We start from the raw sequence: 22,553 nt of genomic DNA, 5'->3' as shown, positions 1-22,553 counted from the left end.
AGCATGCAGCGCAGTAAAAGTTTTAAGGGGCGCAAGCCAATCTACTGGTGAAACCAAGCGATTGAGAAGGCATGCCGTGAATGCATAAGCGATAGGAGACCCTACCATAGGGCGCGCGGAACCAAAGCCCTCCATACACTTAGGGAAGTTTTCACCCAAAAGAGGAAGGTCCTAAAGCGGGAAATAAAACGCAGCAAAAAGCTGTGCTTCCTGCAACTTTGCTATGAAGCAGAAAACGACCTGTGGGGAAAGGCCTACAAGGTGGGCAATGAAAAAAACCAACGCCGGTAAAAACGTGACCCCAACAGGCTCTGAAAAACTGGGAAAGATCATTAAACACCTTTTCCCAGCGCAGGAAACGAGGCAAGCGGAAGCGCTCGGTGTCACGGACCATCAGATACCGCCGGTGACCATACAGGAGTTGGACAACTTAGCCCAGAAGAAACCAAACCACAAGGCACCAGGGCCAGATGGGATCCCAAGCCGGGCACTCAAACTGGCCATGAGCATGTATGTACCTGAGCACCTTTGCCAGTGCATACACTAGGTGCCTGGCCCAAGCCTGCTTCCCAGAACGGTGGAAACAGCAAAAGCTGGTGCTTTTACCAAAGCCAGGAAAAGATAAGGAAGAACCGTCAACATATATACCCACTAGCTATACCCGGAGCGACTTCGTTCGCTCAAAATTTATTTGCAGTTAGGAAATTAGGTTGTCAGGACTTTCTTATATCTTATTTGCGTGTTTGTTGAAAACCTTTGCGTAAACAACTTTTCTAGAAGATTCTTCCAGAGAGAGAATCTGTTATCAATGCCATTTTAATTTGCGCACAAATGTACACTTGTTTGTAAATTGGAATTAATTATTTTTAAATTTATTGTTTTGAATGAAACGAAAACATTTGCACACACACGAAAAGATTGACATCCCATACAAAAGAAGCGAAGTAACTTATTATTTTCCGATTCCACATTTGATTAATAATTATTAATTTTAAACTCTTCCAATTTTGCATTGGCTGAAAGGAAATGAATAATTTTAATTGTATTTAAGCACATTATGTACTTTCAAGTAGAAACATAAGCACACATTGTGTGTATGTATTGCATTGTACAAATCAAAACATTTCTTAATATGCATATGTACATACGTATTTCATGAAAAGTTAGAATCTTAAGATTAATAATTAACTTGGAAACATTTTGGCTTCGTTTACAGATTTTGTAGTAATTTTTTATCTTCTTCCATGGTGGAAATTAAATAAGGCTCTTACTTCTGCTACAAAATGAAAAATGTTTTTTGAAAAATAAAACCTAGGCATTTGATCTACAGGACTGACTATTGATCGAAAATCATATTGATCGGAACAAATTTTAACTTAAATTGCCCTTTTCCCCTCCCCCTTCCCAGCAGCACTACCCCTCCCCCTCATCAGTTTTCTTGGCTGCTGCTCTCTCGGCCGTCGCTCTCTTGGCATCCACTCTCTGGGTTTCGCTCTCTCGGCGGGCTCCCACAAAATGCAACGCAATAACTTAGGAAATCAAAATAAATTCGTTAAAAATACTTTAAAAAATGTTAAAAACTTAAAAAAATAAACTTAAGCATTTGGGCCATAGAATAACCATTTAGCAAAAAATCATCTCGATCGGAGCAGCGGTTTAGATTTTTTAAATCAAAAAGTTAATTTTAAATGTAGCCCCCAAATTATGGGCGATATCGAAATTTCTTTTAGATTTCTAATTAGGCCCTTTCAAGACCTAAAATTCTGCAAAATCAAAATTTCGAAATTCCAACCACTTTAGAAGCTAAGCTTAAGTAAATCTAATGATTTTTTGCTCTAAATATGGATATTGGAGCTGTTTGGGGCCACTGGGGGGGCATGTCGGACCTTAGTGGGCGCCTACGCCCCCAATGGAATACTGTGAAAAAATTTGGCTGCTCTAGCTCTTATGGTTTAGGCTGTCGTCGTATCCCCCTAAAAATCGGTCTTTCATTTTATAATCTTTAGAGATATGCCTTCTAGACACGGCCGGCAAAGTACTAGAAAGTATTTGTCAGTGCAAGACTCGGAAAACCAATAGAGGCTGCCGGAGGGCTCTCAGAATGTCAGTATGGCTTTAGAAAGGCCCACTCAACCCTAGATGCACTGGAAGCCGAGGACCGCATAGCCAGGCAGGCAATAGAAGGCAAAAGGTGGCTGGGAGGAAAGAAACAATACTGTTTGGTGGCAACTCTGGACATCAAAAACGCCTTCAACTCTGCATCCTGGAGCAGAATAATGGCCTCACTCGGGATGCGACTACCTGACAGGTGGCTCCACTATGACACGGACGAAGGACCTCAACGCTACAAAATCTCAGGAGGAGTGCCACAAGGGTCTGTCCTAGGTCCATTATTGTGGAACACCATGTATGATGGTATCCTGCGACTAAACTTCCAGCATGGCGTGAACGTTGTTGGCTTCGCGGATGACGTCGCGGTTATAGTGGTAAAAAAGTCGATAGCCAAGGATAAGTGGGACTCCGCCTTCCGCACGGTCTCTATTGGGGCCATTCTGGTCATCAGTGGAATAACACCAATCGAGCTCACAGTTGTGGAGGCCAAGGAGAACTTCGAAGCTAGAAAAGTAGCTGATACACAGGCGGATCACCGCTTGGCAAAACTAAAGTCAAGAACAAAGTCCCTTGAAAACTGGCAGCAAAGATGGGATAGGGCAGAAACCGGCCGGTGGACGCACCGACTCTTTCCCAAAATAGCAGCTTGGGTAAACAGACCACACGGCGAACTAACGTTTCATCTGACACAGGTGCTGAGCGGACATGGATGCTTTAAGGAGTATTTACAGCGATGTGGCCACGAGACAAGCCCAATCTGCGATGCATGCGGAACAGTGGAAAATGCCGAACACGCACTAACTAATTGTGTCAGGTTCGGAGAAAAACACTAAAGAGCTGAACAAATCCTGGGTACCCCGATCACAGTAAAGGGACTTGTATCTAGTATGCTGGAGAGTCAGGATAACTGGACAGCTGTATGCAGTCTGGCTGTGGAAGTCACGACCGAACTGAGGCGGCTAGAACGCATAAGGAACGTTAGGCCCTAAACAGGCCAGCCAGCCTTGCGAAGCAATTCTTCACAGCAGTCCCGCAAGTCTGGATATCATATGTATATTTATTTTCGTCTATTTATGTAATTTATGAATAAAAAAAAAACCTCGCTGACAAACTTGTGCATGCCCAATCAAATAGAACTAATAATTTAATTCATCCGAGAACAACATTACTGTGTTCTCAGAGACAATTCTATATCTATGCTGTGCGCCTGTGGAACGAACTGCCTCATCTTCTCAAATCAATAAGAATAGCTAATCAGTTTAAAATTAAAATAAAAGAATTTCTGAAAATAAATAACTCTAACAATTAAAGATAAGTTTCGTATAAAACAAAAAAAAAATTGCTAAGTAAGTCCTATGTAATCTACTAAGTAGTATTTTTAAGAAATATTGTCAGTTTGTTGGCATAATGCCGACGTCTTGGACATCTTGAAGTGACCTCGAGTTTGCTAAAAACTTCTCTACGTCAGCTATAAAGTATTTATAATTATCAACACGTAGTGACTAGCGAATTAATTCATTAAAACTTGTAACACACACACACACGCGTGTTCCAAAAAGTTCCGTTATAATTTCGCAAGCCAAGGCGAAAATCATCGAAAGCGGAATCGGAAAACAGTACAGCCGCCACTCACACTACAGTCAACGTTACGTAAACTCGAGCGTACGCAAAAGGGACAGATTTACCAAGTGGAGGCTAGGTTAGGTTAAATATAAATTGGTAACAAATTCTTACAATATGTCTGACACCGAAGATAATGAACCAGCACTAGAAGGTTTTGTTACACTTCAAAAGGAGAGTCTTCTAAATCTTACACGTCTGCTACAGAATTACAAGAAGGATTCGGCATCTCGAAAAACGGAAAGCTATTATGTGAAACGCCTGCAGCAAATCGAGAGTTTAAATTCGGCTTTTTAGACCACCCATCAAGTAATCATCTGCAAACTGATTATCACGCCAAGAGGTCGCCGTCAGTTTTGAGGATCTGTACATGTCTAGTAGCTAAAGACCAACGAATCAAGTTCCCAGTGATGCCGTCCTCAGCTTCTCCACCACCCACCCTTTCGACGGTTGCCGACGTACACATGCCACAACTGCCAGTGCGTAAGTTTAGCGATCCATGATAAGTGCAGTCAACGTCTGCGCACCCGCCTGTAACAATATCATCGCATAATTGCAGAACGGTGATCAGTGGCACGCCCATGATTTGACATCAAAATTACCGAAAGAAACGCACTCCGCCTGGGAGCAAAATCTAGGTAGTCAAACCCACATTCCCTCGAACAAGGATCAGTTTCTCAACAACCGTTTAATCACCCTAGACGCCATTGAAAACAGAAACTGTTCGGGCACTAGCAAATCTGGATCATCACAAACGCATCTCGGTTCATAACACCCATGCGCAACCAAGCCCCCTGTGCTTCGTCGCACACACTGCAATGGTAATAATATCCTTCGTCGATGTCAGCGATTCCTAAGCTTGGAGGTAAGGAGGTCGTGAGTAAGTCAAACCTATGCCTCAACTGCTTGAGCAAATCGCACATGCTTGCCCACTGTCCAAGTGTAAAAAACTGCTACCGCTGTAGACGCCGCCACCATTCTTTACTTCATCCGACTGCGGCGCCAAGCATCACTCAAGCACCCCAACCCAACTTCACGACCGTACCATCCAGTCGATCATATATCGCTTTGATTATGAACAAGAACACCACACCAGTTAGCCCCCCTGCTAGTCCAAAACCTACAATGTTATTCTTCCACAACCTCCCATGCAACGCGGCAGAATATCTTGTTAGCTACTGCGCGGATTATTGTCTGCCTCCCCTAGATCGTCGCTCAAGCATTAATAATTGCCCTCATCGACCAGGGGTCGGAAGCTACAATAATCTCAGTGCATGCAGTCCCAGCACTCCAACTTCCACCGACGGTGTCGGTCAAACTCCGGGTCTACGGTGCAACTTTACTGCAAGCTGCTGAATCCGAACGTCGTTAAGCCCAACGTTCAAATTACCTCATATTTATTAAACCAATCGTTTTCGAATCAAAATTGGAAACACATCAATGGACTTCAACTCTTGGATTCTCAATACTATCGCTCAAAGCGCATAGATCTCATCATCGGAGCCAACCTCATGGCGGCTCCAGACGAACCCATTGGACAAATTCTCATCTAGGTTGGATGATACTTGGCAAATTCCAGGATTCAGTCCACACTTTTACTGTTCGCTGTCATCAAACCTAGATACGGAATCTGTCAAAAGCTGATCTCTTCTCTCTGACAAAGAGCGGTGGTGTGAGTCCTTCTTTAAGGAAATGCACACACGTCAACCAAACGGTAGTTTTATGGTTCGATTAACTTTCAAATGGTATTTCGATCCCACAATGACCCTTGGAAAATCGCATCAAGTCGCACTAAACACGTTTTTTCAACTAGAGCGGCGTTAACGAGATCCGGTCAAATGGATTCGCTTCAAAGAGGAAATAGAAGAGCATTTTGAATTGTGACAAATTACACCAGCGATCTCAAATGAGAGATCAACAGTTATTACCTCCACAAAATCCTGTGGGGTCGAATCGTGCGATCTCCCTCATCATGCTGTCTATAAAGAAGACAGTCTCACCACCAAACAGCGCATTGTATTCAGCGCATCGGCAAAAACCTCAAACGGTCGATCTCTAAACGATGTTTTGTCCTTAGGACCCACGCTACAAAATGATCTTTCTGCAGTGTTGCTGAATTGGAGACAATACCGATATGTGTTCACTGCCGACATCCAGCGCATGTACCGTTACATCGACGTAAATCCGGACGACACACAGTATCAGCGAATTTTATGGCGGGCGGCGGAAGGAAACATCAAACTATATTGTCAAACAACTGTAACGTTCGGTACCGCTTCGGCACCATTTACCGCCATCAGAGTAATTTGTCAAATTGCAGAAGATGGACGCGAAAATTATCCACTGGCAGAAGAGGTATTACAACACGAAATCTACGTCGACGATATTCTTTCCGGTGATCACACCATCTCAGCAGCACAAAACAAGACCTTACAAATCCGGAACGCTCTAAAATCCGCAAATATGTAATTGAGAGAATGGTCTAGCAACGACATGGTCATGTAACATATTCCTCCATCAAACAAATGCAATCCAACTTCACGAAGCTGGGACAGCTCTGATACAGTCAAAACCTTAAGCTTGCTCGTGTCAATCTGGAGGACATCAACAAAATCCGAATACATCGCAGCCTACGGTATACGCCAGCTTTTAGTCAGGATATCCAACTAACCAAGTGGGTAATAGCGACCAATCATTGGAAAAACGACATACTGGACGGACGCCACGAGCGTTCTCCACTGGATCAAAGGATATGTCACCAATTAATAGGACGTTCATCGCCAATCATCAATGGAGACATGTTCCCACGACGGATAATCCAGCATCAGAAATCTCCACCTTTGATCTCTGGTGGCACGTACCGTCATGGTTAAGTCAACACCCTAGTCAGTGGCCGGACACAGAATTACCAAATACAAAGTTTGATGAGTAGAGAAGAAAATCCATAAGAGTTCATTCGCACACGACCCAGGTAGACTTTAATATCATTGAGCGTCCGAGTCATCGCATACGTTCTGCGCTTTTGTCACAACGCTCAATCGAACAAAAACAGATATTACAATCAGGTGTCGACGGTGGAACTGGATAATGCACTTCGTACAAGGCGAAACCTTTCAATCCGACATCCACGCGATCCTCACAAGAAATCATTTGCCTTCTTAAAGCATCTTAAGTAAGATTCCGTAAGGTGCTCCCTTCCTTGACGACAACATCTTGAGCGTTCGCGGTCGTCTCAAGCATTCCAGTCTTCCTTTCGATCACAAGCATCCAATTATCTTACCGCAGCGTCATTTCTTTACAGAATTGGTAATTCAGAAATCACATCAGGCTACCCTGCATGGCGGCGCTAATCTTACTCTGGCCCACACAAGGTACACCCTGCAGGAAACGGAATCAGTTTTGGACTATTAAAATACTAGTTGGGTCAAGAAGGTTAACTAGTTCAAGTTATGTCCATTTCCATGTAACGAAGTGGTCCATTTTTCATATGCTTGTCGTCGGAAACAACTAGTCCATTTGCTACTAGTTTTGCACTAGTGACTATTAACCAATTTATGGTTACAGCTGTTAAACTACACTAAAAAAAATATTTTCACGAAAAAACTAAAAATTAATCTCTAAACCATCAAGTGATTGGATTTCACTAGTACTTGACGATGCCCAACTTGACGCTCTCCTAATTTAGTATCCAATTAATAGGCGCGGTCCTTAGAGAATTTCTGATAATTATTATGTAATCAAATACAGTAAATTATTAAATACAGTAATAAATAAATGGAATTAAAACAAACTTACTTTTTTTGAGGCAAGTCGCCCTCTCTAGGACTTGAACCCTGGACCTTTGGATTTGTAGACACACTAACTGATTGAGCCATACACGCATCACATTTTGTAATGCCCTAACAAGGTTTATGAATTTTAGTGTGACATAATTCATAAACAGTGATTTTTCACATATATATTGCCTCGGACAGATTAAACAAAGTTTAAAATAAAACTAAAGCATCACCTAGCAAACAAAAAACAAAAAAAAATGTACAAAGACAGGGGATTGAACCGAGGACCTCGAGTGTTTGATATGTTTAGTGCTAAATTTCCCAAGACATTTACACTCTAGGCTATATTTTTGGATCATATGTGTTTCATTTGCAACTAGTTAAATTCCAGTTGCCTTTTAACTAGACCCTAACATGTATTTGTTCTACCAGTTAAATATTTTTAAGGTTTTTTCTGTCAGAAAGGTACTAGTCCGAGATAAGTTTATTTTTTACTAGTTTTTTATTAATCATTTTTTCGACTAGCACAAATTTTCTAGACCCTGTGTAGCCCAAATGCATTCAGATAAATTCCGGTTGCTTTATATTAGTTGTATAGCTAGTTGTTTTTCAGACTAGTTCGCATTTTTCCTGCAGGGCAAGTTCTGGTTCCAAATGGAAGAAAATGCCGTCCGGACAATCCTTCCGAAATGCATTACGTGCTCCCTTGCTTTGGAAGTAAATTGATAGGTGACCTGCCGGTACATAGAGTCAACACACCGAACCGCATTCATTGAGACCGGCGTTGAGTATACCGGGGAAATCGAAATCAAAGCGGCACTGCTACGGTAAATCACTCCGCCATACTCCCTTTGGGAGGTTAGTGTCAAATCCGTCCAGCATTACGTCAAAGAGGATCGTCGGCGATCACAAGCAAATTTATGAGGAACTCGCAACGGTGCTCATCAGGATTGAAGTTTGCCCAAACTCTCGCCCACTTTGCCCGCTAACAGCGGTTCCAGACGACTTAGAAGCTCTTACGCCGGCACATTTTTTCATCGGCGACACACTTCTCGCACCTGCCCATTGTCGCCCTCAAAACGCGTCGTTTCGTGAGCAATTTCTGTCTCATCAAAATTTGATCCGTCAATTTCGGACACAATGGAGCCGAAATTGGCTGTCCCATCTTTAAACTCGCCCAAAATGGTGTCAGGAAACGTATAATTTTGAAATCAACGAATTAGTACTTATCAAGGACGATCAACTGCCACCATCGCAATGGACGCTCGGTAGAATCACCAGTCTACATCCTGGAGAGGATTCCCTCGTTTGAGTCGTAACGTTAAAAACCAAATCAGGCAGTCAGAAGCGCTTCATCTCCAAACTGTGTCGCCTCCCAATCTCATGCTAACATGACCCATCTGATTCTCTCTTGGTAATCAATTGCATCCGTATGTCATTATATTCTTGCAGAGGGTATTATTATATCTTATAGTTCCCATAGGATGTGTCTTAATGTAATGTGCTACGTCATTGCTTACGCGCGTTGCAGGGGGTTTATTATGTCGTGTTATGTCCAAAAAGCGACCAAGTAGATTGGAATATGGCTGATCTACTTCGGCGAAGTTGTGTGAGTTGATTGTAGAAATGTTATAGACTTTTGTTTCCGTCACCTCTCCTTTTGTTGATGTGGACGTTAAAGAATCAATGAGGCGTTTGCCCTTGAAGTCAATGATCAGACCATGATATGTAAGAAAATCCGCACCAATGATTGCTGGTTGGACGTTAGCGACGACGAATTGCCAGCACAATTTGCGTTGTAGGTTAAGGCCAAACGTCAGATTTAAAGTCCCGTAGGTATCAATTACTGATGTATTTGCAGCGTATAGTTTGAATTCGTCCTTGCGACATAGGCTATTTTTTACTAATAAAAGCGGAATGAGTGAGATGACTGATCCGGAATCAATAAGAAATTTGATGTTAGTGCAGCGATCGTAAATGTGTAGTCGATATTCTTTAGAGAGGCGAGCATTCAGACTTCTGCTGTCATCGGCTGCCTGTACGGATGACAGCTTTTTTAGTTTCCCTGTGACTGGGCCCACGAACAGGGCGGCGAAAACTATCGAGCGTTATTTCCAAATTTAGCATGATAAGAATATAGACGAGATGCTCGCCCTTGCTCTCTATTCTGAACGGCTTGACTAGAATTGCTGGAACGCAAATTATTTTGCAAAAGGGACATTGAAGTCTTGATAGCAGCCAGTTCGCGTTTTACTTCGTCCATGGAGTCCCTAGAAACCGAGTGGGGTTGGTCGAATTTGTTTCCTCGCGATTGAGATGAAGAATGTCCAGCAGCCATAACGAAAGAAGTGGTTTCGTCCTCCATGAGAATGTCGGCAAGTTCAGTTTGCTCTTCTATAGAAGCTGAACGCAGAACTTTTAAACCTCGCTGTACATGCTGAGGGAGTTGGGAGAGCCATCGAACTCGTAAGGCGTCACTGGATGCGCGACCACCAGCAAGTGTCGTCATTTGCCGTAATAGATGAGAGGGCTTCTTGTCCCCGAGGTCTAGCTCAAGTAAGGAACGCTGCAGTTGTCGATCCGGGGATTCTGTAAAGCGCTGAATGATGATCGACTTAAGGTCCATATACTTATTGGAATCCTGTGGCTGAGCGAGAACATCAGAGACTTCGGACATAACCTCAACGTCTAAAGCGCTAAGGAGGTGATAGTAGCGAATATTGTCCGATGTGATACGGTTGCATTGGAATTGCGCCTCGACTTGGAGAAACCATAACGGAACATGTTGTTTCCAAAATGCAGGGAGCTTGCATGTGCTGATTGTCTCCACAACCGGCGTGACATTGCCGCTACCATGTGGAGTCTCAAACACGTCGGGCGAGGCTGGTGGAACATTTCCATTCTCTTGGCTGTCATTCATAGTGCTTGTTGCGGTGTTCTTGTTTGCGGGGTCACCAATGTAGAGATTAACTCTTAACTTAACTTTATTTTAATATTAATCGGTTGAGTAACAATTGTGTGTACTTTATGCTAGTTGCGCCGCAAGAGAGAGAGAGATCGATATCCATCCAATTTTGATATCGATCCAGAGTTATTTTATGACCTCAGCTGTTAGCTTCGGGTTGCCAGATTGGTCGCCACAGATGCTTCCCGCATTTTTTAGTCCAAAGGGTAGATGACAAAATTCATACTTTCCTCCGTTTGTGGAGAATCAGAACCTATTATGGCATCAAAAGTGTTGATAGTATCGAGTAAAAAAAATTGAGCCTTTAGGCCGAATATGTGCATGAAGCATTTTTCTTTTATATTACTGGAGCCATGAATGGAACTCACAGTGAATGGGGAGTCGACAGGCATTATGTTCTTCCGCTCCTTTAGGGGCTTTACATAACTCTTTGCCGCTCCAGTGTCTATGAGGATTTTTATAGTTTTCACCGCCAGCCCTCGCTCAATGAAGGGCAAGCGAGACCTTTATCTAAAAAATTGACGAGGTCGTTACCGTCAAATAAGACACTGTCATCAGGGTGGGTCGATTTGGGACCCCAAAAATCGTATAGGGGGAACGTAATCTTTAAAGGATTCAAAGCCATATTGGCGAACATACTTATGGTCTAAAATTATGTTAGACCCCACCCCCTACCAGCCCCCCCCCCCCCCCCCCCAAAATGCTAATGAAAAAAACAGCTTTTTTGAGAAAAATATCTCTCCGAAGAGTTTGGTCTTTTTGGGCCCTGCAAATTTTGGTATTGATTGTTGTTTCCCTGTCTAAAACTCGTAGGATGTCGGACTTTGGAATATGATGGATCAATATCCATAGGTTCCTGCGATTGATTTTGTTAACCCTGATCTACCCAGTTTTCCTGTTTACGCCATGAATGGTTGTTCTGATACTTGTTTGGCTTTTTGAAAAAATGGGGATTTTTTTCTGGTCCGTGGTCGGCACCAGAATTTTTCCCTTGTTTCTCGGGAGCTTTGTGCTGGCCCTTGTGATAATATGTATTTTGACTTCTTTGCTCAGCTACTTTGTCATATGTGGCCGCGAACATACTTCGTTCGATACTGGCCTCTGCCTCTCTAGCTAATGCCAGTGCTGCTGGCAGGTCTTTTGGCTGTGCTGAAAATAAATACGTGTAGGGCGTCAGCCCTAACCTCTGAATTAAGTAATGAAGCCCTTTCGTCATCATGTGTCATGTTAATTTTGTTTGTAACGAGGGTCAATTTTCTTTCGACCTCATCGTAATACTGCATGAGTGTTTGGTCGCCCTGGCGGACCGACTCAAGTACCTGTCGTAATAGGCGCAAAGATGTTTTATCTGCGTAGGAGCAGTCTAATCTAGCTAGTATGGCTTTAAAATTAAGCACTGTATTATAAGAAACTAGCAGCGCGCGCGCTGGTCCCTTAATTTTGTTTCTAATAATAGTAACGGCTTGGTAATGCGCGGAACTGCCCTCGTAAGCCTCGAATAATTCATAAGCATCGGTGGCGGATTGCATCCATGCCACGTACTCATCTTGTACGCCAGTAAAATCTGGAATTGACTTCACTATATGTAATGATATACCGCACTGTGGTGCTCCCGGTACTACCTTTACCCTCTGGTAACATTCTACCTCTGGCGCTTCTATACGCAAGCTCTGAAGCTGTTAATTAACGGCATTGATCTGACCCGCGAATTCGGCTCTAAGCCTCTGTTCTTGGATAGCTAATGCGGCCTGAATTACCGCCTCTATTTGTGCCGCGTTCATGTTTTCTGCGTTATTTTCTTGTTGTGCCCGTGCTGGTTGATAGCTACGGATTAATTCTTCTTCACTGTCACTGTCAAGTCTTTTTCTAGTTTCCCTATATGGGCCTGGAAAACTCATAAGGCCACTAATTAGTTGACACTAAACACAAGTTATTGGAAGGCCGAATGTTTTAATTCGACATATTGAATTTTGTATATTATAATTTTATATTAATAACCGGGTGCTTGGCGTCCGAAAGAAAATTTTATTTAGGGACGGCTAATATTAATTCCCTTTATCTATAAGTCACCTTTACAATTGCTTTATTTAAACTGTAAAAAATTTTTAATTTTGTGTAAATATTTATTTTTTCCCTGTATGTGTATGTGAAGTTTGACTGTATTAATTTTGATCAGCTCGATAACCAATTTTAATTAATAAAGTAAATGTTGACGGCCAATGCCGGAGTTTTATACTCAAGCCAATGCTCTTTAATGAATGTCCAAGTAAAACTAAAAACATATTTGACTTTACGTAAGCTATGCGCGGCCGGTAATCCGACCGCTCGTGCAGCAAAGTGCTGACACTAGCAAAATCAACATAACTCACCATACAGTGCACCAATAAGAACCAGGCACGGCCTCTAAAGATGTTTATGCTGATTTTGCAACTGAACACTAGGGTGATCCAAAAATCACCCAAGATCTGTATCGACTTATAATTACTCCTTAACAGTGTTAACATATATTAGCTCTTGTGAGAGCAAAAGTAAACAAAGAAAAACTTCTGATATCAAATAAAAACACCTCTTAACGAGGTAAAAAACTAGTGACGATCGCACCTTCAACATACAAAAGTTCTGATATCAACATTTGTGACGAAAAATTATTATACCCTTGCAGAGGGTATTATGATTTCAGTCAGAAGTTTGCAACGCAGTGAAGGAGACGTTTCCGACCCCATAAAGTATATATATTCTTGATCAGCATCACAAGACGAGTCGATCTAGCCATGTCCGTCTGTCCGTCTGTCCGTCTGTCCGTCCGTCTGTCCGTCTGTCCGTCTGTCTGTTTCTACGCAAACTAGTCTCTCAGTTTTTGAGCTATCGGGACAAAACTTTCGCAAAAGTCTTCTTTCTATTGCAGGTAGTATATATGTCGGAGCCGACCGGATCGGACAACTATATCTTATAGCTCCCATAGGAACAATCGGAAAAAAAAAACTTTAAAAAATTCTAGCTTCGGTGTTTTTTGAAATATTACCTTCTACTTTTGGGGATGTTATTTTTTAAATATTTCTGAATTTCGAATAAATTTTTTTAAAAATCGGACTACTATATCATATAGCTGCCATAGGAACGATCGGAAAATTAATGGAAAAGTAATAGGAAATAAATTCAAGCTTCTTTGGTTTTTATTGTATTATCTTCTACTCTAGGATATGACTCTTTTTAAATATTTCCGAATTTCAATTTTAATTTGATCAAAATCGGACGACTATATCATATAGCTGCCATAGGAACGATCGGAAAATTAATGAGAAATATTAGAAAATTGAACATTTTTGCGATTTGTTAATTAATAGGAATGATCTGCAAGGGTATATAAGCTTCGGCTGGCCGAAGCTAGCTTCCTTTCTTGTTACATTCGTCATTACATACACTTTCTAAAATGTTCTCATTCGGCACGCTGCAATAAAAAAGCCTGTGAGGAGTGAAGAAAAACAAGAAAGGAAGCTAGCTTCGGCCAGCCGAAGCTTATATACCCTTGCAGATCATTCCTATTAATTAACAAATCGCAAAAATGTTCAATTTTCTAATATTTCTCATTAATTTTCCGATCGTTCCTATGGCAGCTATATGATATAGTCGTCCGATTTTGATCAAATTAAAATTGAAATTCGGAAATATTTAAAAAGAGTCATATCCTAGAGTAGAAGATAATACAATAAAAACCAAAGAAGCTTGAATTTATTTCCTATTACTTTTCCATTAATTTTCCGATCGTTCCTATGGCAGCTATATGATATAGTAGTCCGATTTTTAAAAAAATTTATTCGAAATTCAGAAATATTTAAAAAATAACATCCCCAAAAGTAGAAGGTAATATTTCAAAAAACACCGAAGCTAGAATTTTTTAAAGTTTTTTTTTTCCGATTGTTCCTATGGGAGCTATAAGATATAGTTGTCCGATCCGGTCGGCTCCGACATATATACTACCTGCAATAGAAAGAAGACTTTTGCGAAAGTTTTGTCCCGATAGCTCAAAAACTGAGAGACTAGTTTGCGTAGAAACAGACAGACGGACAGACGGACAGACGGACGGACAGACGGACAGACGGACAGACGGACAGACGGACATGGCTAGATCGACTCGTCTTGTGATGCTGATCAAGAATATATATACTTTATGGGGTCGGAAACGTCTCCTTCACTGCGTTGCAAACTTCTGACTGAAATCATAATACCCTCTGCAAGGGTATAAAAAGGCTGGAATAGTTTGCTAAGGCGGGCCGAATCAGAAAATTTTAGAAAGTGTATGTAAGGACGAATGTAATAATTTTTTGTCACAAATGTTGATATCAGAACTGTATGTTAAAGGTGTTTTTTACCTCGCTAAGAGGTGTTTTTATTTGATGTCCTATAGCTTCCATGGGAACAATCGGTTATAGCTTTCTAAAAATGAAGATATTTAGCTCAGTGTAAGAGCTTTTGACATGAATCTTTCTAAATCTTATTCTTTTACGCATACCTTGGTCAGGGTAAAAGCGCGTGCTGATCGGATGTCTATATCATATAGCTCCCATAGGAACAATAGGGTGAAATATTTTAAATTTTTATTTTTTTCAATTATAGAATATTTTGCTGAAGTTTTCATTCGTGAAATCTGCAAAGATATTAAAACTTAGGCTTGCCTAAGTTAGCTTCCGTCCTCGTTTATTTTCTTTCCATTGCGAATATTAAATTAACGAACCATAGTGAAGTGTAACCGTTATAAAAATAGTGAATTAAAGATTGAATTGTTATATATGACTTCAGTCGTTTAACTAATCCCAAGAGCCCTTTTACTGTGACAGCCGTGTACATCACTTTCGGCACGGTCACAATTGAACAGCAATATACCCTTTTACTCTACAATTTACAATGGTAACGAGTATAAAAAAAAAATTTGTTTTCATACAAAAATCAAAGTCATCATTAAATTCAATTCTTTGGACAAGGGTTTTTTGTGATTGTTCACGTTTAGTAAAACAAGTGAAAAAAGTCTGGCTTATATCGAATGTCTACAAATCGGTTCTTTTGTAAATTATTTGTATATTATACAATGTATAACCCTTAAATTCTTTATGTAACATAGTAATTTAAAGCAAATACTTTTTCGTTTCAGTCCCTGGAAAGTACGAGACGTATGCTTGCTCTCTGCGAAGAGGTAAGAAAATAAGCCAACATATTATAATATAATTGAGTATCATAGCTCAACAAATTGTTTCTTATTATGAATACGGTCTTATGTTTATACTTGGATGTCTTAGAATAAAAATATAAGACCACCATAAGAGAAGAGAGAAGAACATAAAAATATGGGCCGTTCTGTTACAAACTGAGCGGATTTCACATTTTTGACTTGACTGTACATATACTATAAGCATTGATTTGTTACCTAATTTTTTTACATTTTCGAGCACCTGTCTTATTTTAAGAGATGGTTTTCAACCTAATAAAAAGTCGTCCAAAACAAAAAACTTCATATGAATCAAAATTTCTTGACGTGATCACATTTTTTTAACAAGCCCTAAATGAAAAAAAGCTCAATACATTGTTTTACCAACAAGAAGAAATACATATTTATTTAACTTTAAAAAGAAAAGGTTTCAGAAAAATAAATTCAAAAGAAACGTAGGTAGCCGGATTTCTACGCAGTAGGTGAAAAAATGAAAAAATTAATTAGGGTATTCAATTGCGTTGAAAAAGTGTAAAATTTATAAGTTTGCCAGACAAAAATTGTGAAAGACCTTTTATACAAAATTGTTGCAAGATATTGACGTACACAATAAGGCTAACTAAGGTTCGTAAGCATCACTCATTTTAAATATCCCTCAAAAAAAGCTGACTGTGATGAAAATAAATATATATCAATCACGATATAAACAAATTGTCATCTTTGCTCATTCAAATACATATCGCTCACTGATCGAAAAATATTCATCATGAGTGAGGAAAATAAAATGATGAAAAAGTGAGGAAAAAAAATATCCCTCACGAGTGATGAAATGATCATTGACAATATAGTCAAAGACAAATAGCACCGACAACTCAAAAGCGTGTTCCATTTGCAATGGGCAAAAATAGAGTATTTGATCCAGAGTCGGTGGTAGACTTAGCAGAAGATACAAAAGATATAACCTGCGTTTAAAAACATATAAATTGCTTATTAAGGTCTAGATAATACAAAGTGTATCGCAGTGAAGAAGACGTTTCCGTCTTGATCAGCATCACCAGACGAGTCGATCTAGCTATGTCTGTCTGACGGTCCGTCTGTCTGTCCGTTTCTACGCAAACTAGTCTCTCAGTTTTGAAGCTATCGGCTTGAAACTTTACCAAAAGTCTTCTTTCTATTGCAGGTAGTATATAAGTCGGAACCGATCGGATCGGACGACTATATCTTATAGCTCCCATAGGGAGAATCAAAAAAAAAATTTTTTTTAATTCTAGCTTCGGTTTTTTTTTAAATATTAGTATTGGGAATATTATTTTTTATATATTTCTGAGTTTTGAATAAAACTTTTAGAAAATCGGATCACTATATCATATATCTGCAAGAGGAACGGTCGGAAAATAAAATGGAAATTAATAGGAAAAACAAGAGGGAACGCTATAGTCGGGTTGGTGTCCCGGCTATATAATACCCGTCACTCGGCAAAAGGGAATGCGAGGGAGATGGATATATAACATTTTTTGATCGCGTATAACTTTTTAATAAATGATTCGATTTTAAAAATGTCTTTTACATTTCGATAGGTATAAATATACACAACAAAATTGCATTTACACTCCTCGGAAATTTTAAAATCGTTAGTGGGCGATTTTGGCCGTTAGAGGGGGCGCTCCGCTGAAATAAACTTGCGCTGCGTATGAAGCCCAAGAATATGTGTGGGAAATCTCAACCTTCTAGCTTTTGTAGTTTGTAGATCACAGCGTTCATACGGACGGACAGACAGACAGACGGACAGACTGTCATGGCTATATCGACTCGGCTAGTGACCCTGATCAAGAATATATATACTTTATGGGGTCGGAAACGTCTCCTTCACTGCCTTGCAAACATCTTACTGAAATTATAATACCCTCTGCAAAGGTTATAAATATGGTAGTTTCCTTTTTAACTAAATAAAAATTTTTCTTATCGGTGGTTACATTTGTTACATTATTTCATAATTCTTAGTTAAATATCCAAGTTATTTAAAAAAACTAGGAAGGAAGCTAACTTTGGCAAGCCGAATTTTTAATACCCTTGCAGACATCTCAAATAAAAATTTGACTAGAACAGCAAAAATAAAATATTGTGCGGAAGGTGTAGGATATAGACGTCCGATCGGGGCGCTTTTCAAACTTGATATGCGTACACATGTTTTATGACGACTGTGAAAGTTTTAAATCTCTTTCACTGCGTTACAAACTTATGACCCAACTTATATGTAAGGTTTTTGGAAAAGTAAAAATGTGAATCAAAAAATGGGTTTGGTTTGCAAAAGAACGGCCCCTATTTGACTCTTACGATGATCTTTTTCTAGCTCGTAAGTATAAAAAAGCTTTTAAATTAAAAAAACCCAATAATAAAAAATTTTATTTTACCTGGAGTCAGGAAAATTTTTTTAACACTTAAGGGTGTACCGAAAATTATCTCCCAAATGGTAAAGGCCATTATGGATTATATTAAAATGTTTCGTTTACCATTTTAATTCTTAATAACCCTAATAACCAGTTTTACTGTTCTTAAGTTCCTAATAAGATTTAGACTAATTCTAAAAATATTGATTCAAATAAATGGTAAAGGATAAAAAAACAAGAGATAACGCTATAGTCGGGTTGCTGTCCCGACTATCTAATACCCGTCACTCAGCTAAAGGGAGTGCGAGGGAGATGGATATATAACATATTTTTGATTGCGCATAACTTTTTAATGAATGGTCCGATTTGAAAAATGTCTTCTACATTTTGATAGGTATAAATATACGCAACAAAATTGCATTTATACTTCACGGAAATCTTTAAAGGTGTGGACGCCAGACACATTTTAAAATCGTTAGTGGGCGATTGTGGGCGTTAGAGGGGGCGTGGCGCTCGGCCGAAATAAACTTGCTGTGCGTAGGACCTACATTGTTATGTAGGCATATCTCTGTTGACGGTAGTCCACGGAATGACGAATTGAGAGAAGACTACTAAGTACTAAGCAGTACTAAGTTAGTAAGTAATTCTAAGTACCAACTACTAAGAATTGAAAATCTGATAAAATTGAAACAAGTTATATACCTATCTAAAGGTATTATTATTCATTTTAAACTTTGATTCTAAAATTTTTCAGAACTTTATTGCTTTAGAAAAAATTTTCATGAAAGGAAAAAAGAAAAAAATTAAAAACCCGGTGGATTAGAACGAATTTCTATATAAATTTAAATATTTTTTTTGTAAAAGTGTGTTGAACGAGCCCAACATTGTCCCAATCTGACCAAAAGTTCAAAAGTTATGACCATTTTTTTTTTAATTTTTGCGTCATTTGCAAAATGAAACCTTCATGTGTGTTTGTCGGTTTGTCCTATATTTTGTTTTAGGATCCAGAAATTAATTAATCAACAATGCAACATGAAAATGTCAATAATAGCTATCATAGATTTCTTTTAAATAACACATAATATAATTTAAGAAATGTTTCACATATGGCACGCTACAATGCAAAATGCATGTACAGCTGTACTTTTTGAAGAAAACGTGCCAAATGAGAAAACTTTTTAATGTTTTATTTAATGGGTCGTTTTTGTTTGATTAGTGAAATAGTGCTGAAAAAGACTTCAGACTTCTTCAGGTAGACAGGGCCGTATATAAAATGGAACCCTTGGTTTATTTTTGAGCTGATGGACTTATTAGTTTGCTTAAAGTTGCATCTTTAAGTAGAAATTATAAAACTAATTTCGGATTTCATGAGTGTAAAATGAGTCTAAGATGACCCAAATAAGGTTATCAGAGCTCGATATAGAAAATAAAAAAAGGCCAAAAACGTTTTTTGAACTTTAAAAAAAATTGGCACCTTAAAAAAAATGTTAAGTGCACATTTCTTAATCAGGGAGATGTACTTACCGGAAAATTTAGATTGTCTTCGATAAGAAAGAGGGAAAATTTAATTTTGTAAGCTGGAGTAATTTCTTTTTCAAAAATTTTTTTTATAATTTTTAAAAATCAAAACGCATAAAAAAACTTTTAAAAAAATATTTTCGTCGAAAAAAAAATGAGTTTGTTCATAAATTTTGACTTTGCCGATTTGTAAGGACGAACCTGCCACCCCCACTCTCTGTCTCAAACATTAATTTTATATCATTCAATTACGCTGTGCAGCAAAATTAATGCTTTTTAAATTTAACTCGATGGATGCTATATTTTTGAATTCGTTAGGAATTCCCAAGTTAAACTTTGTTTTCCAAAAACTTCCCCGACGCAAGGATTTTTAGCACAAGGACCTCAAAGTCCGAAAAATGCTGAAACTGGCCTACTTTCCGGAGGTCTCAGAGGCAAACGGATTCATGGTTTGTTTTGATGTTAAAGTTTTTTTAAAAGATACATTCTTTATCTTTCAAACCCCATACTTAGAATAATTTTAGGATTTATTTTAAGGAAGAAACAAATTCTAGAAAAGATAGTCAAAAAACATAAAAGTATACAGATGCGGTCAAAATAGTAGTACTGTTGCCACCATTTTGTTTTCAAAAGTTTGTTGTTGTAATTTATTATTTTCTGGTAATATTGTATTGATTATAATTGTACTATTAGACTAATTGGATAAGAAAAGTTACAACAACAAACTTATAAAAACACAGGGCGGCAACACTTTTACTATTTTGACCACAGCTGTATGCTTTTATGTTTTTTGACTACGTTTTCTTTGATTCGATTCACACTTTAAGAAAATCCTAATATAATTAATAATAATGATGGTGTTTGAAAGATAAATAGTGAATCTTTTAAAAAAGTTTACATCAATACAAACCAGTAATCCGTTTGCCTCTGGGACCTCCGAAAATTTGGCTAATTTCAGCATTTTTCGAACTTTGAGGTTCTTGTGCTAAGAATCCTTAGAAATTAGTAACGAATTCAAAAATATAGCATCCATCGAGGTAAATTTTAGATGTTGCATAGTGTTATCTTTACTGGTTCAAAAGCTAAGATTTATTACCAAAAAAAAAGTCAAAAGGCGCCACTGTGCGACGATGAACTGATAGTTGTACCACAACTTTAATGCAAAATCATTCGACAGGCTCATGAAAAAGCACAATTTTCTGTAAAGAAAACTACATCATCGGAAAGGAGTATTACATTCCACAACTCCGGCACAACATTCCACGACAGATAAAATGCTATATTCCATGTATTGTCTTAAACCACAAACTTGGGAAAAAGAAGGAGAGTTACTTTAGATTGCCAAAGAAAGCGGAACCGCTTTAAATGTTTCACATTGATTTTTTGGGACGTCTTGAATCAAGCCACAAGGCATACAAACCCATTTTTGGTGTCATTGACGGAATAGATTTCGACACATAATAGATTTCGTTTTGTCCAAACTGTTCATAGATGATCCCTGCAAGTGAAACAAGTTTGTAAACCAGGTTCAGCAGACAATAAATTTTACGTACTGCAGGAGGGGGAGAAGAGGACTCCAATAGTACAAGGGGTCCAATAGTATGTGGCCCTAGCGGCCAAACTGTTCGTTTAAATTGTTCCTTAGAACATCAGAGGGCTGCATTAAAAATTTGAGCTTAAAGCGACATTAGTTGAAGAAATTACGAACCAATTTCCGTCAATGTCAAATTCCTGAAAATCGTCTCATTCTGTTTGGGACACTTTATTGGACATTGGTCACTCGCGAGATATTTTGTTGGTCTTCAACCTTCGTGGTATTTAGCTAAACTTCAAAAATTTCTTTTTGGGGTGAAAATGGTTGAGGGTACTGTATGATAATAGATGGTCTTTAATTTATTTCTTATGACTTCTGCAGGTTGGTAAAACTATTGTTCATAGTCGCAGTATTGGTTGCGCTCATGGTCGAATTTGTAAGCGAGAGTTTGATGAGCCAGATTGCAGTCAAAATGAGCAAAATCTCCTAAGTAGCGGTTAGGGGTGGCAAAACAAAAATTTGAGAACGCAGAATTGTTATGGAATAATGGAATTGTAGAAATCAAGGAAGAAAAATAATAAACTTACAAAAATATGGACCTCCGCGTCAAACAGCTATAACCGCTTTTTTAATAGCAATAAAAGGATAGAAAAAAAAACACAACAAATGGAGTACATTTAGATCAAAGGATTAGAGTCCAAAGAGTCCAATAATTTTATGAAAATTATCTCTTTTACCCTATACCGCACAGAGAGAATTCTGACGTTCTCATCTGAGTTGAAAATGTTCTTAAAAATAGAAAGGCCTTTTTCAAGTTCAAAATGTTCTAAATGTGCTTGAGTTAAGTTGAATTGGTTCTCAAAATCTAGTACAGCTTAAAATGTTCTGGAAATAAGAACGAATCGTTATTATTTTAGCACATGTTTCTTAAATCAAATCGATTTGGTTCTCAAAAACCACAATATCTCAAAATGTTCTTAGTTTGAGAACGAAAGGGACTAAAGAAAGAACCAAAATTAAGTTGCATTTCAACTTAAAATGATTCAAAACTCTATTCTCTAATTTGTTTGTATTTCATAGAACGCGTTATGATGTTTTTGTTTGACACCTAGCACGCATTAGACCATTTTCCTTTGCTCCAATACGACCTTACCATTAGATTTTCCCTTTTCGTCTTATATATAATTCCGAACTGGTTCTAGCCCTTCATGAACCAAGGCCAAGTCAGATTCTGAGACTTTAAGACTTTTTTTCTGGCTTAAGTCTTTAATAAACTTCCACACTAGCTGGAAGTCAAGTGCAACCCGCACCTTTATAAGGTGTAGGATGAAGTGACTTTTGGAAGAGGTAGTTGGACAACTACCTACCAACTAAGATTACTTATTAATTACTTTTGATCCTAAAAGACTCTTATCTTTAGCTAAAATCAAACTCAAAATGC

At 38.7% G+C, this 22,553-nt stretch overlaps 1 protein-coding gene across 2 annotated transcripts in view; it reads left to right on the top strand.

Moving 5' to 3' along the window:
- Nucleotides 1–22,553, top strand: part of Snap25 (Synaptosomal-associated protein 25kDa) — a 510,490-nt gene that overhangs the window by 130,084 nt on the left and 357,853 nt on the right. For both annotated transcript variants that reach the window (XM_044392595.2, XM_044392594.2), the window contains exon 3: nucleotides 15,620–15,661. In XM_044392595.2, the coding sequence (XP_044248530.1) occupies nucleotides 15,620–15,661 (42 nt within the window). The remainder of the gene's footprint in view (nucleotides 1–15,619; nucleotides 15,662–22,553) is intronic.

This window comes from Drosophila takahashii, chromosome 3L, assembly GCF_030179915.1.
Source record: "Drosophila takahashii strain IR98-3 E-12201 chromosome 3L, DtakHiC1v2, whole genome shotgun sequence".
Lineage (NCBI taxonomy): Eukaryota > Metazoa > Arthropoda > Insecta > Diptera > Drosophilidae > Drosophila > Drosophila takahashii.
The sequence above is the reverse complement of the archived record's forward strand: the minus strand, read 5'-3'. Positions and strand labels throughout refer to the sequence as shown.